Source organism: Phyllostomus discolor, chromosome 5 (genome assembly GCF_004126475.2).
Source record: "Phyllostomus discolor isolate MPI-MPIP mPhyDis1 chromosome 5, mPhyDis1.pri.v3, whole genome shotgun sequence".
Taxonomy (NCBI): Eukaryota; Metazoa; Chordata; class Mammalia; order Chiroptera; family Phyllostomidae; genus Phyllostomus; species Phyllostomus discolor.
In genome coordinates, this window is record NC_040907.2 from 40235441 (window position 1) to 40248559 (window position 13119).

Below are 13119 nucleotides of genomic sequence, written 5' to 3' on the forward strand. Positions count from 1 at the left end.
CTTTCTTCTGTATGACAGCTCTTTACCTTATCAAATGTAAAATTCTAAATGTTTAGAATAAGTGTGGATTTTTTCCATAGAAGTCCATAGATTTAGAGTACTGTTTGTAATTTGTCTATAATTTAGGAAAAACAAGATGAACCATTAATGGATGATAAGTTTGTAGAACTCTTTAATCCAAGAAATTGCATGGGCTGCAAATTATTTATTTTCATTAATGCATGGATGGTAGTTCAGCAAAATTGTAAATTTTAAGAAGTTCAAGCCCTTTGAGATTTAAAGTACTCTGAATAGTGTATTATTTAGACTTAGTGAATGACAAAAATTTTCAAAATAAGACTGGCTTAAACAAAATAATATTTTGTTGCTTTATAACAGTCTGAACAGGTAGTTTAGACTGTTGTCATGCCTGGTGGTGGTACAAGCATGGACTTCTTTCTCCTTTTGTTCCTCCCTTTTTAATCCTGTCCTCATGGTGCAAAATGGTGGCTTTGGAATTCCAGGGTTCAGGATGGAAGGAAGAAAGGATGAAGAAGAAGCTGGCAGGGACATTTCTGCTTACATGTCATTGGCCAAAACAAAGTCACATGGCCACATCTAGTTACAGGTGATTCTAGGATACAGTCTTTACTCTGGATAGCCGTGTGCTCAGGTGTGATTTGGGAGTTGTATGTCTGGAAGGAAGAGTGAAGTAGATACTGGGACACTAGCAGTGTGACAGAACTACTTTGTTCACCACTTAATCCCAGTTGCTTAGCACAGCACTTACCGTAGCAGGCATTCATTAAATAGTTGTTCTAGGGATGAATGTTCCTTAGTGCTCCTTCGAGAGTAGGTATTGATTGGAATATTAACTTATATACATGATATATTATGGCAAATTTGGCCATCCTTGGCATTTCTTAACGTTCATTCTCATCTGTGTTCTCCCTTCACAGATAAGGTAGTCCTAACAGTCTTCAGACAGGTTTAATGCCTTGTAAAACTTATTTCAGCTGCTTTATTGCTGATGTTTTCCCCTCTACTAAATAGAGACCTAGTAAACCCCTCTTTTTCATGATGTCTTTGATCAACATAGTCCTAGTGTGTTGAAGATACTCAGTAAAATGTTTTTAGATTGAATAAGTAACTGGGAATAAAACTTTGATGAATGAAAGCCTTTTCTTTCATTTAATTCCCTAGAAAAGTTAATGTCTGTAACACACATGAAAAAATTCTCAAATTTAAATCTGTTTATATTACATGATTTTTAGGAACATCCATTGGGTAGCGGGTGGAATGTGACTGTGAGACAACAATTCATATTTAATTTTAACTAAGTGCTAACTCATTTAACAAATTATTAAGCAATAGAGGCTAATATAGTTCAGCAAAATGAGGTGATATTCTTAATCCATTTAATTCTTGACATTAGATGCATAATAAGCTTATCAGAGTGCTTAACTCTTTCAAGGGATAATGTAATTTCCATTCTTTCATGTGGAAAAATTTCTTTAGGTATAAAGATAAGTGACTCACATATTTCCTCAGATACCATAGACAGAGTAATACCTTTAACTTTTTAATTTAATTAAACTTTAGCTTTATTGAGGTATAATTGACAAAATTATGATATTTAAAGTATATATCATGATTTTTAAAAAGATTTTATTTATTTATTTTTAGAGAGGGGAAGGGAGGGAGAAAGAGAGAGAAACATCAATGTGTTTCTCTCTCAATGTGTTGCCTCTCATGTGGCCCCCACTGGGGACCTGGCCCACAACCCAGGCATGTGCCCTGACTGGGAATCAAACCTAAGATGCTTTGGTTTGCAGCCCATGCTCAATCCACTGAGCTACACCAGCCAGGGCATATCATGATTATTTGATGTATATAAATATCGTGAAAGGATCCTTCCCACTAGTTAATTAACATATCCATCATTTCACATATTTATATATATATATATATATATATATATATAGTGAGAATATTTTCTACTCGTTTATCAAATTTTAATTACTATACAATAAAGTGTTATCAACTGTAGTCACCATGTTTACATTAGATCCTCAGATCTTATTTATCCTACAGCTGAAAGTTTATGCCTTTTTACCAACCTCTCCCTATTTTCCCCATTCCATCACCCCTGGCAACCACTTTTTGATTTTGTTTCTGTGAAAATTTGACTTTTTTTTAAGATTCCACATTTATATATGTTTATATACACATTTATAACATACAGTATTTGTCTCTCGCTATCTGGCTTGTTTCACTTAGTATAATGCCCTCAAGGTCCATCCATATTGTTGCAAACAGGGTTTCCTTCTTTCTTATAACTGAATAGTCTATTGTATATGTATATACCACATCTTCTTTATTTATTCATTTGTTGATGGACACTTAGATAGTTTCCATGTCTTGGCTATTGTGAATGATGTTGCAGTGAATATGGAGTATAGATATTTTTTTTGATATCCTGTTTTCATGTCCTTTCAGTAGCCATCTAGAAGTGGGATTGCTGGATCTTATGTTAGATCTGTTTATATTTTTTTAAGGAACCTCTGTATTCTTTTCCACAGTGGCTGCACTAATTTACATTCCTACCAATGGTGTATGAGGGTTTCCTTTTCCCCACATCTTTTCCAATACTTATTTCTTGTTTGTTTGTTTGTTTGTTTGTTTTTTAAGATAGCCATTCTAACAGGTGTGAGGTGATGTCTCATTTTGGTTTTGATTTGCATTTCCCTGACAATGAGTTGTACATGTTGAGCGTTTGTATGTCTTCTTTAAAAAATAAAATGTTTATTCAGTTTCTTTGCCCATTGTTTATTAGGAGTTTCTTTGTTGTTGTTTTGCTATTGATGTGTGTAAATTCATTATGTATTTTGGCTATTAGCCCCTTATTAGATGTATGATTTGCAGATATTTTCCCCCATTCAGTAGGTAGGTTGTCTTTTTATTGTGTTAAATGGTTTCATTTGCTGTGTAGTTTGTTAGTTTGATTTAGTCCCACTTGTTTATTTTCACTTTGTTGCCTTTGCTTTTGCTGTCAAATTTTAAAAAATCATTGCCAAGACCAATGTGAAGGAGCTTACCCCCTCTGTTTTCTTCTACAATTTCTATGGTTTCAGGTCTTACACTTTAAGTTTTTAATCCATTTAGAGTTGATTTTTATGTAACATGTAAGATGAGGGTTTAGTTTCATTCTTTTGTATGTAGCTGTCCAGTTTTTCCACCACCATTTATTGAACAGACTGTCCTTTCCCAATTGTATATTTTTGACTACTATGTTGTAAATTAAATGATTATATATACATGGGTTTATCTCTGGGCTCTCTATTCCATTGACCTATGTGACTGTTTTCATGTCAGTATCATACTGTTTTGATTACTGTATCTTTGTATTATTGTTTAAAATCAGGAAGTATTATGCCTCTACCTTTGTTCTTCTTTCAAAAGATTGCTTTGGCTGTTCAGGATCTTATGTGGTTCCATACAAGATTCAGGATTTTTTTTCCTTTTTCTGTGAAAAATGACATTGGAGTTTTTTTAAAAAAAGATTTTATTTTATTTTTAGACAGAAAGAAAGGGAGAAAGAGAGGGAGAGAAACATCAATGTGTTGTTGCCTCTCACACGCCCCCTACTGGGGATCTGACCTGCAACCCAGGCATGTGCCCTGACTGGGAATTGAACTAGTGATGCTGTGGTTCGTAGGCCAATGCTCAGTCTAATGAGCCACACCAGCCAGGGCTGGAGTTTTGATAGGGATTGCATTAAATCTGTAGGTTGCATTGGATAGCATGCACATTTTCACAATGTTCTTCCCATTGATGGGCACAGAATATCTTTCCTTTATTTGTCATCTTTAATTTCTTTCATCAGTGCTTTATAGCCTTCCTTCCATCCTCCCTCCCTCCCTTATTTATTTATTTATTTATTTATTGTTCAAGCACAGTTGTCTCCATTTCCCCCCTGTTTTATAGCTTTTAGTGTATAGATCTTTCACTTCCTTGGTTAAATTTATTTCTAAGTATTTTATTTTTTTATGCAGTTGTAGATGGGATTATTTTCTTAATTTCTCTTTCTGATAGTTTTGTTAGCATGTAGAAAGAAATTCAGCTTGTTTTTGTATATTGATTTTTGTATCCTGCAACTTTATCAAATTTGTTGACAAAGTAATACTTTATAATACTTTATCATTATATTATTTTCTGAGTGAAATCAGTCACTTTTTGGTGCATATGTCTTTAAAAAGCAAACACTGGCCCTGGCCAGGAGGCTCAGTTGGTTGGAGCATCCCCTCTGCCCTCTCCTTCCCCCATTCCCCTTCCTCCCTGTACACCAGAAGGTTGTGAGTTTCATTCCTTGTTAGGGCACATACTTAAGTTGGGATTCGATCCCTGGTTGGGGTGTGTACTGGAGGCAACCAATTGATACTTCTCTCACATTGGTGTTTCTCTCTCTCTCTCTCAAATCAGTAAAAACATGTCCTTGGATGACAGTAAAAAACAAACAAACATTTGTCTATTCAGCTGATAGAGTCCTTGGTCTTACTTCTTTGATCTGGAAAGATGACATACAGAGCCTGGCACAAATAATGCCCCTTTTTATTACAAAACCTTTATTTTAAAATTATAAGCATGTAATTCTGTAACATAACAATATCACACTCAAGCATAGCATATGACATTTCAGGTGAAATGTTTAATTAAAACAACTATTATATCCATAATATCACCCTGCCAACCACACTGCCACCCTCAAGCAGATGTGACTTCCGCCAGACTCTATATATTCTCAGTATACAGTAATTTTGATTCTGTAATGGGAACGGAAGAATTAAACTCTTTTTTTCCCCCATTGTATAGATGAGGAAATTGCAGCACTGGTTACTTTTATTGATGCTATCAGGGATTTCAGGAGAGAGACATACTTGTTAGGCCACCCCGACAAATGTATGAGTATTATAAAATTCCCAAAGGTTAGTAATAAACAATGCAGGCATCAACAAACCATTTAGGTTATCTTATTTGAGTAGAAAGTCCCTGAAATCAACAGTGTTTTTCTGGCATCCTGGAAACATGTTTTGTAATATTAGTAAGTGAGGTTGCTTGAACTTTTTCCATCTTGTTTATTTTATATGTAGGGAAAGTAACTTTCAATCTTTATTAATGATTTTGAGATAATTTGTTACTTGAAAAGTTATACACGTCAAAATAATCTCCAGTGTCACAAGAAACTCAGTTCTTCCCAGGTTAGCCCCTTTCATACTTGGATTGCTCTGACTGGTGACGTCATTATGTTGTGGTTAAACATGCTACATGTGAACTGAAGTCAGACCATTTGAGATCACCTGTTGTGCTACCACTTACTGCGTCAGCTTGGATGGGTTTTTATTTAACTTCTCTGTGCCTCTGGGTTCTCAATCTGTACAGTCAAGGGTAATAGTATAAGTTATGGGGTTGAGAGGGCTGGGCATTTAGCACTTAGAATAATGCTAAGTATATAATAAACACTTAATAAATGTCATTGTCGTTTCCATATTTGTAATAATGATTTGAAACTTGACTCCAAGAAATATTTAGGGGAGAATGTCGTGTGACTCCTTGGTCTCTAGCATATAGGCTGTGTGACCAAGTGAAATAAAGGACATAGGTTTGGTGGAGGAAGTGGAGGATAGTGCCGAGCTTAGTTTCAAACATGTCGAATTTGAGGCATGGGTTGGATGCGAATCTTGAAATAAATGAATTTCAAGAGGGGGCATAGTCATTGCCATATGGGTGGTAATTAATACTATGAGGGGAGAGTAAGATAACTTTTAAGGATCTACCTTGGACCAGGTTAGAAACCTGGGGACACTAATCTTTAAAGAATAGGCACAGGCCATGAAAGAGACCATCTGAGAGTTAGTAGGTTAATAAGGAGAGAGCAGAGCCACCAGAAAGAGAGAGTGACCAGTGTCGTCCAGTGTAACAGAAATTACAGTTGACCCTTGAACAACGTGGGGGTTAGGTTGCTGGCCCCTTGCTTAGTTGAAAATCCACATAGAACTTTTGACTTCCCCCAAACTTAACTACTGTTGCCTGGAAGCCTTGCCAATAACATAAACAGTATTTTAATATATTTTGTATTTTACATAAACAATATACTCTATTTCTTATAGTAAAGTAAGCTATAAAATGTTAAGAAAATCTAAGAGAAGGGGTTTTTATTTACATTTATTTACAGTATTTATAGAAAAAAAACCCCTGTGTATAAGTGGACCCACACAGTTCAAATCCATGTTCAAGGGTCAACTGCACAGTAATCTGAGAACTGAAAAGAATAAATAACTTGAGAATTAATAAGTCTTTTGTGACGCTTTGGTTTTAGTAGAAGAGTGGAGGCAGAAGCCAGATAGTGAATGTAGGCATGGCGATAGGGGAGGAAGAGAAAGACAATAAATGCAGACTACTGTTTTCAGAAATTTTGGTGAGACAGATCTTGGAAACTATAGGAAGATACAAAGTAAATGGAAGATTTGGGGGAAGGAACTATTAGAGAAGAAAAAGATGTGATTCAAAGGCATAGGTTGATCAGATTGGCCTTGAACAGGAGGGGGGCCAAAACATCTCTGAGGCTGGAGGAGAGCAGGGTGTGGATATACATAAGCCTTCATTCAAGATACAGGAAATCACTCCTCATGACTACATTTTTTCCTGGAGAAATGAAAGGGGGTAGGGGGTAGGTGTTATGAAGAGAATTGTGAAAGCTTAGAATAGAAATTGCAGGACATAGGAGAGGGGGGCTCAAATATTTCTTCCTCAAATGAAGGATTTCTTTTTTTAAAGATTTTATTTATTTTAGTTTTTAGAGAGGGCAAAGGAAAGAGAGAGAGAGGGAGAGAAACATCAATGTGTGGTTGCCTCTCGCATGCCCCCTACTGGGGACCTGGGCTGCAACCCAGGCATGTGCCCTGACTGGAAATTGAACCAGCAACTCTTTGATTTGCAGGCTGGTACTCAACTACTGAGCTGCACCAGCCAGGGCACAAGGGATTTTTTTTTTAAATCTGAACAGTATCCCTAGTAGTCTAGGTATTATGAATATGTTATATGAAAAGGAAACGACTATTTCATTTAATGCAACATGTTTATTTAGAATTGGGAATGCAGGAAATACTGTGGTATGTAATTCCTGGGAGTTTCAGATGAATACTTACTGTCTCATTCAAAGGAGATATGAACTAGTAGCTCATGTTATATGATTTGTCAAAAACACAAATATTTAGCACTGTCCAGTGTGGTTCAGTTGGTTGGACATTGTCCTGCAAACCAAAAGGTTGTGGGTTCAATTCCCAGTCAGAGCACATGCCAGGGTTGCAGGTTTGGTCCCCAGTCAGGGTGTGTGCAAGAAAGAGGCAACTGATCCATGTTTTTCTCCTTGTCTTTCACCTTCCCTTCCCCTCTCTCTAGAATCAATAAAAGAAAAAAATTAAAAACATATATTTATAATAGTCTAAAAATGATGATACATGAGCTTTATAAGTATACTATGAGAGTTTGAAAGGAGTAGAGATTCCAACAAATAAGGGGTAAAACAAATGTTGGATTTCTTCCAATAGGGGAAAGCTTTATGGAAAAGGCCAAAAAAGGGCTATATGTGAATTTCCTGAGGAAATAGTAATGAAAACTAGTTACAAGTTTTTAAGTTTATAGAAATCATATATTCTTCTATAATACAATGACTGGCATTAACCAGAAGAAGAGAAATAAAGAGATTAACAAAACATTGTAAATTCTGTTCTGTCCAAGGTGTTCCAAATGTGGTTATATTTTTATTTAGAAATACAGAATTTAGTAATCCTTTTCACAACTAGTGTGAACATCTCAGTGCTAGATAGTGAGGAAACTAAGATACAGTTTCTGTCTTCAAGGAGTGCATGCTCCAGTGGAAGAGACGGAGTGAAGAGAGATAACTTCAGTTCTGTGAAATAAATGATATAAAGTTGGTGTATATGAGTAATGAAACTTGGTGTTACAGTGGAAGGAAGTATGAATAAATGATTATGTTGCTGTGACAGCAGTTTTTTTCTTTTTCTTTTTTTAGTTGGTGAACATCAGTTGACAGGCCATAAAGTGGCAGTTAAAATCTTAAATAGACAGAAGATCCGCAGTTTAGATGTTGTTGGAAAAATAAAACGGGAAATTCAAAATCTAAAACTTTTTCGTCATCCTCATATTATCAAACTGTAAGTATTTTTGTACCTGATAAAACAAAGGAAAAATTGTCTTGAGATATTATTTATGAATTTACAAATAATTTATCTTTAACCTTTTATAAAAGACTTCTTTTTATATTTATATTGAGCATGGGTTAATTTATTTAACTTCTATCAATTTTTTTTCTGCATACTTTTGATGTAGAATTAAAGTTACGATTTCAAAACTGGTGCTGTTTTCAAGTGATGAGCGCAGCCTCGGAAGTTGACTCTTACCTCTGATAGTCACTTCAGAGTTCTTTTAGGGCTTTGATATTCCTAGATTCATTTTGTAATGTTTTTTGATAATTTTCATTAACATATCAGGGTATTTTCTTTTTGGGAAACGTAAAAAGTAACTCTTAAAGATTATGCATCAAAATATATTATTTGCAAAACCTCAATGTTACTTTAATCACTGATAATAAAGATCTTAGGAAGGCAAATGAATTTTGGGGGAATAAGACAAGTTGCAAAGTTAAAAGATAAGTAAATATCAGAGATTAAGAAATAAGCTAATTAATAAAATTGAAAGTTAATTTAAAATCAACTAGACCCATAGAAAATTCAGACATTAAATATACAACATTATTCCTTTAAATCGTTGTTAGAAGTTGTAGTTTAATATTTACTGAAAAAATATGATATGCTAAACACTGATAATTGCCTGTTTTTTGTCTTAAAGTTTGGATACAATTTTATAAAATAAATATTAATGTTACTTATTAAGTACCTGACCCTGGCTAGAAACTATATTGAGCATTTTACATATAAAATTTCATTTCATCTTCATGATAAGCCTGTAGGTATTATTACATATTATTACCTTCATTTTGTAGGTAAGGATATTGCATAAGAGTATCAGCAACTGTCCAGGGCTGGTAGTTGGGTTCATACCTGATTCCAAATTCCACGCTGTTAATATCTACTTCTGTACCCCAGCCTTCACAAAATTTGAGAGTTATATAAATCTCTCTTAAAGGAAAAATAATTTTGTGGCTTCCTGGTTTGACCAATGGAACATGTATACTATGTTGGTCTCATAAGATTATAATGGAGCTGAATTTCCTGTAAGAAATGGAAGATAGGTTGTTCAGGAGGAATTTTGTTTTTTCTGACAGGAGTAATATCTGTGGGGATTGGCAGTAGAGTCCTTCTCACTCACGGCACCTCGATTTTGAGCGCACACATTATTACATCCCAGTCAGTCAGCCACTGACCTTTCAGCACAGAGGTGCCTGCTCCCCTCAACAGTCCATATTCAGAGGTTGCTACGGCCTTTCCAGGTCTAGCTTGATGGCTTCAGAGCACACTGTTGTACATTGCTTGTGAAGGACCTCAGATCCTGTGCAAAGACACAGGTCACAGGAGCTACCTTAACAAGTATTATCTGACCACTGCTCTAAAATGGGTTTCCCAGAATCACATTGCCAGGTCAGTCCCTTCATTTGATTTCTGATTCCTGCTGGTCCTCAGGCCATCTTTCCCTCCTCCTTACAGTCATTTTTATGGTGATCTATGCCTCACCCAGCTAGTTTCTCCTTGATATCTCCGGTTACTCCAACCCACATCCCTGTTCCTGAAGCAGCATTAACAGCTTTGATGTTCTGTTGCCGACTCTGTTGGAAGGGAGCGAGGGGGGCTGGCTGTTGGACTGAGTTTATAAAGTCTGCAGTAGTGTACAGTAATGTCCTAGGCCTTCACACTCATGCACACTCACTCACTCACTCCCCTGAGCAACTTTCAGTCCCATAAGCTCCTTTCATGATAAGAAGTGTCCAATACAGGTATACCATTTTTATTCCATATTTTTACTGTACCTTTTCTGTTTAGGTACACAAATACTTACTGTGTTACAATTTGATTATAGTGTTCAGTGTTCAGCATTTTATAATGCTGAACAGGTTTGTAGCCTAGGAGCAATAAGCTTTATTTTATCATATAGCCTAGGTGCATAGTAGGCAATACCAGCTAGATTTTTGTAAGTGCACTCTATGATATTTGTACAAGGACAAAGTAGCGTAATGAAAGCATTTTCAGAATGTATCCCTGTTATTAAACTGTTACTTTAATATACAGAAACAAGAACTCAGTATAAACGCCATACTTTTATAGCTTTGACACAATTATGGAACCAAAATAAATTCACAATTTAGATGCAAGTAAAACAGTGAATTCAGTGAAATTCCAAGTAGTGTCTATAGTATAATGTGACAAATAATGGTGTTTTGCAAAACTAAATCACTGTTAGTTAAATAGTAGAACTAGTAGAAGGAGGTCCAATACTCTATTTTTATTTTGTTTCAAATAATACCATGGCAAAGAAAGCCTGTTTATATAAGTGCACTCCTAAAAACAAAGCAGTCTTAATATCTTTAAGACTTTGTTTCCTAGTTCATTATAATCAGAAATTATATTTAGTTTTAACATTGTTACTGCACAGTCTTTGATGTCAGTGTTAATGGGGGACATCCTGATAACCCTGTAATCACACTGTTTCTACCTCAAAGCAAGGCCAGCATAGTAGCTGTGGTAGGTGAATAATGGCCCCCGAGGCATCCTAATCCCAGAACCTGTGACTATGCTACATTACGTGACAGGAAAATCAAGTTATAGGTTTATCAGTGTAAGAATGTCTACACCGGTAGAGAATTTTTATAAAAATTTGAATCAGAGGATACTCCTAGAAGCAAGAGCTCAACAGACTGAGAGAAATGCTTCTGAGAATAACAGTTTGCTGTTTCTTTTATGCATTTGAGATTAAGGAGGGTTAAAAAGATTAGGTTAAGTAAGGAAGATTATGTGAAGGTGGGAGAAAGCAAGGCAGGGATTGGATTACAGTAAAGCTGTGTGTTCTCTTGAGAGTGGTCATTCTTTAGAAGGAGAGGTTTGAAAAGGGGTATTTCAAAGGTGTATAGCCCTAAATGTGCAGGAACAATAGATAAGGCTTACTTGAGGAGGCAAAGATGAGCCTTTTGCTAAAGAAGTTATATGCCTGGGGCATGACTGCTCACTGTGATCTGCCCAGTTAGGAATTTATGATCAGATTACCTGATGAGGTTACTTTCCGTAAAACCCCTTTTTAGTCACAGATTTAAGGTTGCTAATTAATGGAATCCAATGGTCCTTGAAAGTAAGAGATGGAGTCAAAAGAGTCATAGAGGTTTTAGATGGAAGCAAGGTCAGAGGGATAAAATGTGAAAAGATTTTGGCTTTGAAGACAGAGGAAGGGGGCCATGAGACAGGAATGCAGGTGGTCTCTGAAAGTTGGAGAATACAAGGAAACTCATTTTCCCCTAGAGCTTCCAGAAGGCAATGCAGCCCTCCTGACACACTAATTTTAGCTCAATGAGACAGGTATCAGACTTCCAACTTATAAAACTATAAGAAAATACATTTTTGTTATTTAAAGTTACTAAGTGTAAAGATAGAAGAAACATTAGGAAACTAGTGACGTAGCATTTTTAAAATCTTTAAAACAGGGCCAACCCTATTATTGCTGGGATTTGGAACATGCATTTAGTCTTTACTAGCACTAGTTATATGTATTGCTAGTGAACTCTTGCAAATTTGTGTGTTCAATGATGGGGTCCCTTCAGTGCATCTTAACAACAGCATATGAGTATGCCCCTGACTGTTCAGAGAAAGCTTTTCTTGGGTTTGGCGTGCCATTGGGTAACCTGTGATGACAAAGTTCTCAACTACTGCCATGGAGCCTCATTCTAACTGTAAGCTTCAGTGTCATTTGATTTTCAGTTGGCGTGCACTCAATCATATACATAGACAAGAAATGAGGCTCCTGAAACTGCATGGCAATACTCAATTATAAGGTTATCATCTAGGACCTATATTCTACATGATCCAGAATATGTCTATACAGGATTTTTAAGATTATCATAAGAACTAAAATACAACCTATAAGCTCAGCCACTCACCTCGCCTGTTCTTCGTTTCAACTTTAAAATGGTGCCCCCATTTTAAAGTTAAGGAACCCCATTACCTCGTAGTGTTATTTGAGGGTTAGAAGTGTTCGCAGTGGTATAATGCCTAGTGTATGATGTGCATTGGCCCAAAGCACCAATTGGCAACCTATGAGCTGATTCCGATTCTCTTGGATGATTCTGGGTAGTTGTCTGAAATAGTTCATATGTGCTTTTGACTCCCATGTTATTAATGACTTTATTCTAGTTACTGAGTGACTTCTGAGCTATGTCTTTCTGCTCTTCCTTACAGAGTGGCTACTTCCTATAAAAGGAGAAAGCTAGGAAGCCAGACTAAAAGTATCACATGCCAAAGTGAGAGTGGAGAAGGGAGAGAAATCTGTTTTTATCTTGTTTCTTGACCTCATCACTGAGAATGCCAACCTTGAAAAATCCCAAGGAAATTTTACCCATTTAGAGCACGAGTCCTAGTTTTTGTGATGTTCTTACGAACACAAACCAGATTTTGTTAGTAAGCAGTTGCAGTTGTCATGACAATTTATTTTTGATGACATACCAACCAGTGTTTTCTTGCCTCAATTTTTATAATTATTTGTAATTGTTTAATTTTGGTTTGACTATCTCATTCTGGTTTAGAATTATTTAATTATTTGCTATTTTGTTTTGTTGCAGGGGTTATAGAATGTTCTCAGGGTTGTTCACAAAGTAATTGTCGGAGGAAATTTGATGTTTAAATGTTGCCTTGAGCTTAATCCATTCAGCCACATTTCCTCATTAATTATGGATCTGAATTAAAAAAAAATAGAACACTCTCCTGTATTCTTGCTACAGAACAAAGTTGTTGACATAGCTTCTCATAATGTTAGTGATTTAAACAAAGAGAGAGACCTGATCCTTTCAGTAGTTTTGTTTGTTTTGTGCGTTCTTGAACTAGCTGCCAAGAATAGTTTCCTTGT

The 13119-nt window shown here is 35.9% G+C and overlaps 1 protein-coding gene across 1 annotated transcript in view; it reads left to right on the forward strand.

The window, feature by feature from the left end:
- Window positions 1–13119, forward strand: part of PRKAA2 (protein kinase AMP-activated catalytic subunit alpha 2) — a 59262-nt gene that overhangs the window by 16186 nt on the left and 29957 nt on the right. The window contains exon 2 of the mRNA XM_028513080.2: window positions 8072–8213. Coding sequence (XP_028368881.1) covers window positions 8072–8213 — 142 coding nt within the window. The remainder of the gene's footprint in view (window positions 1–8071; window positions 8214–13119) is intronic.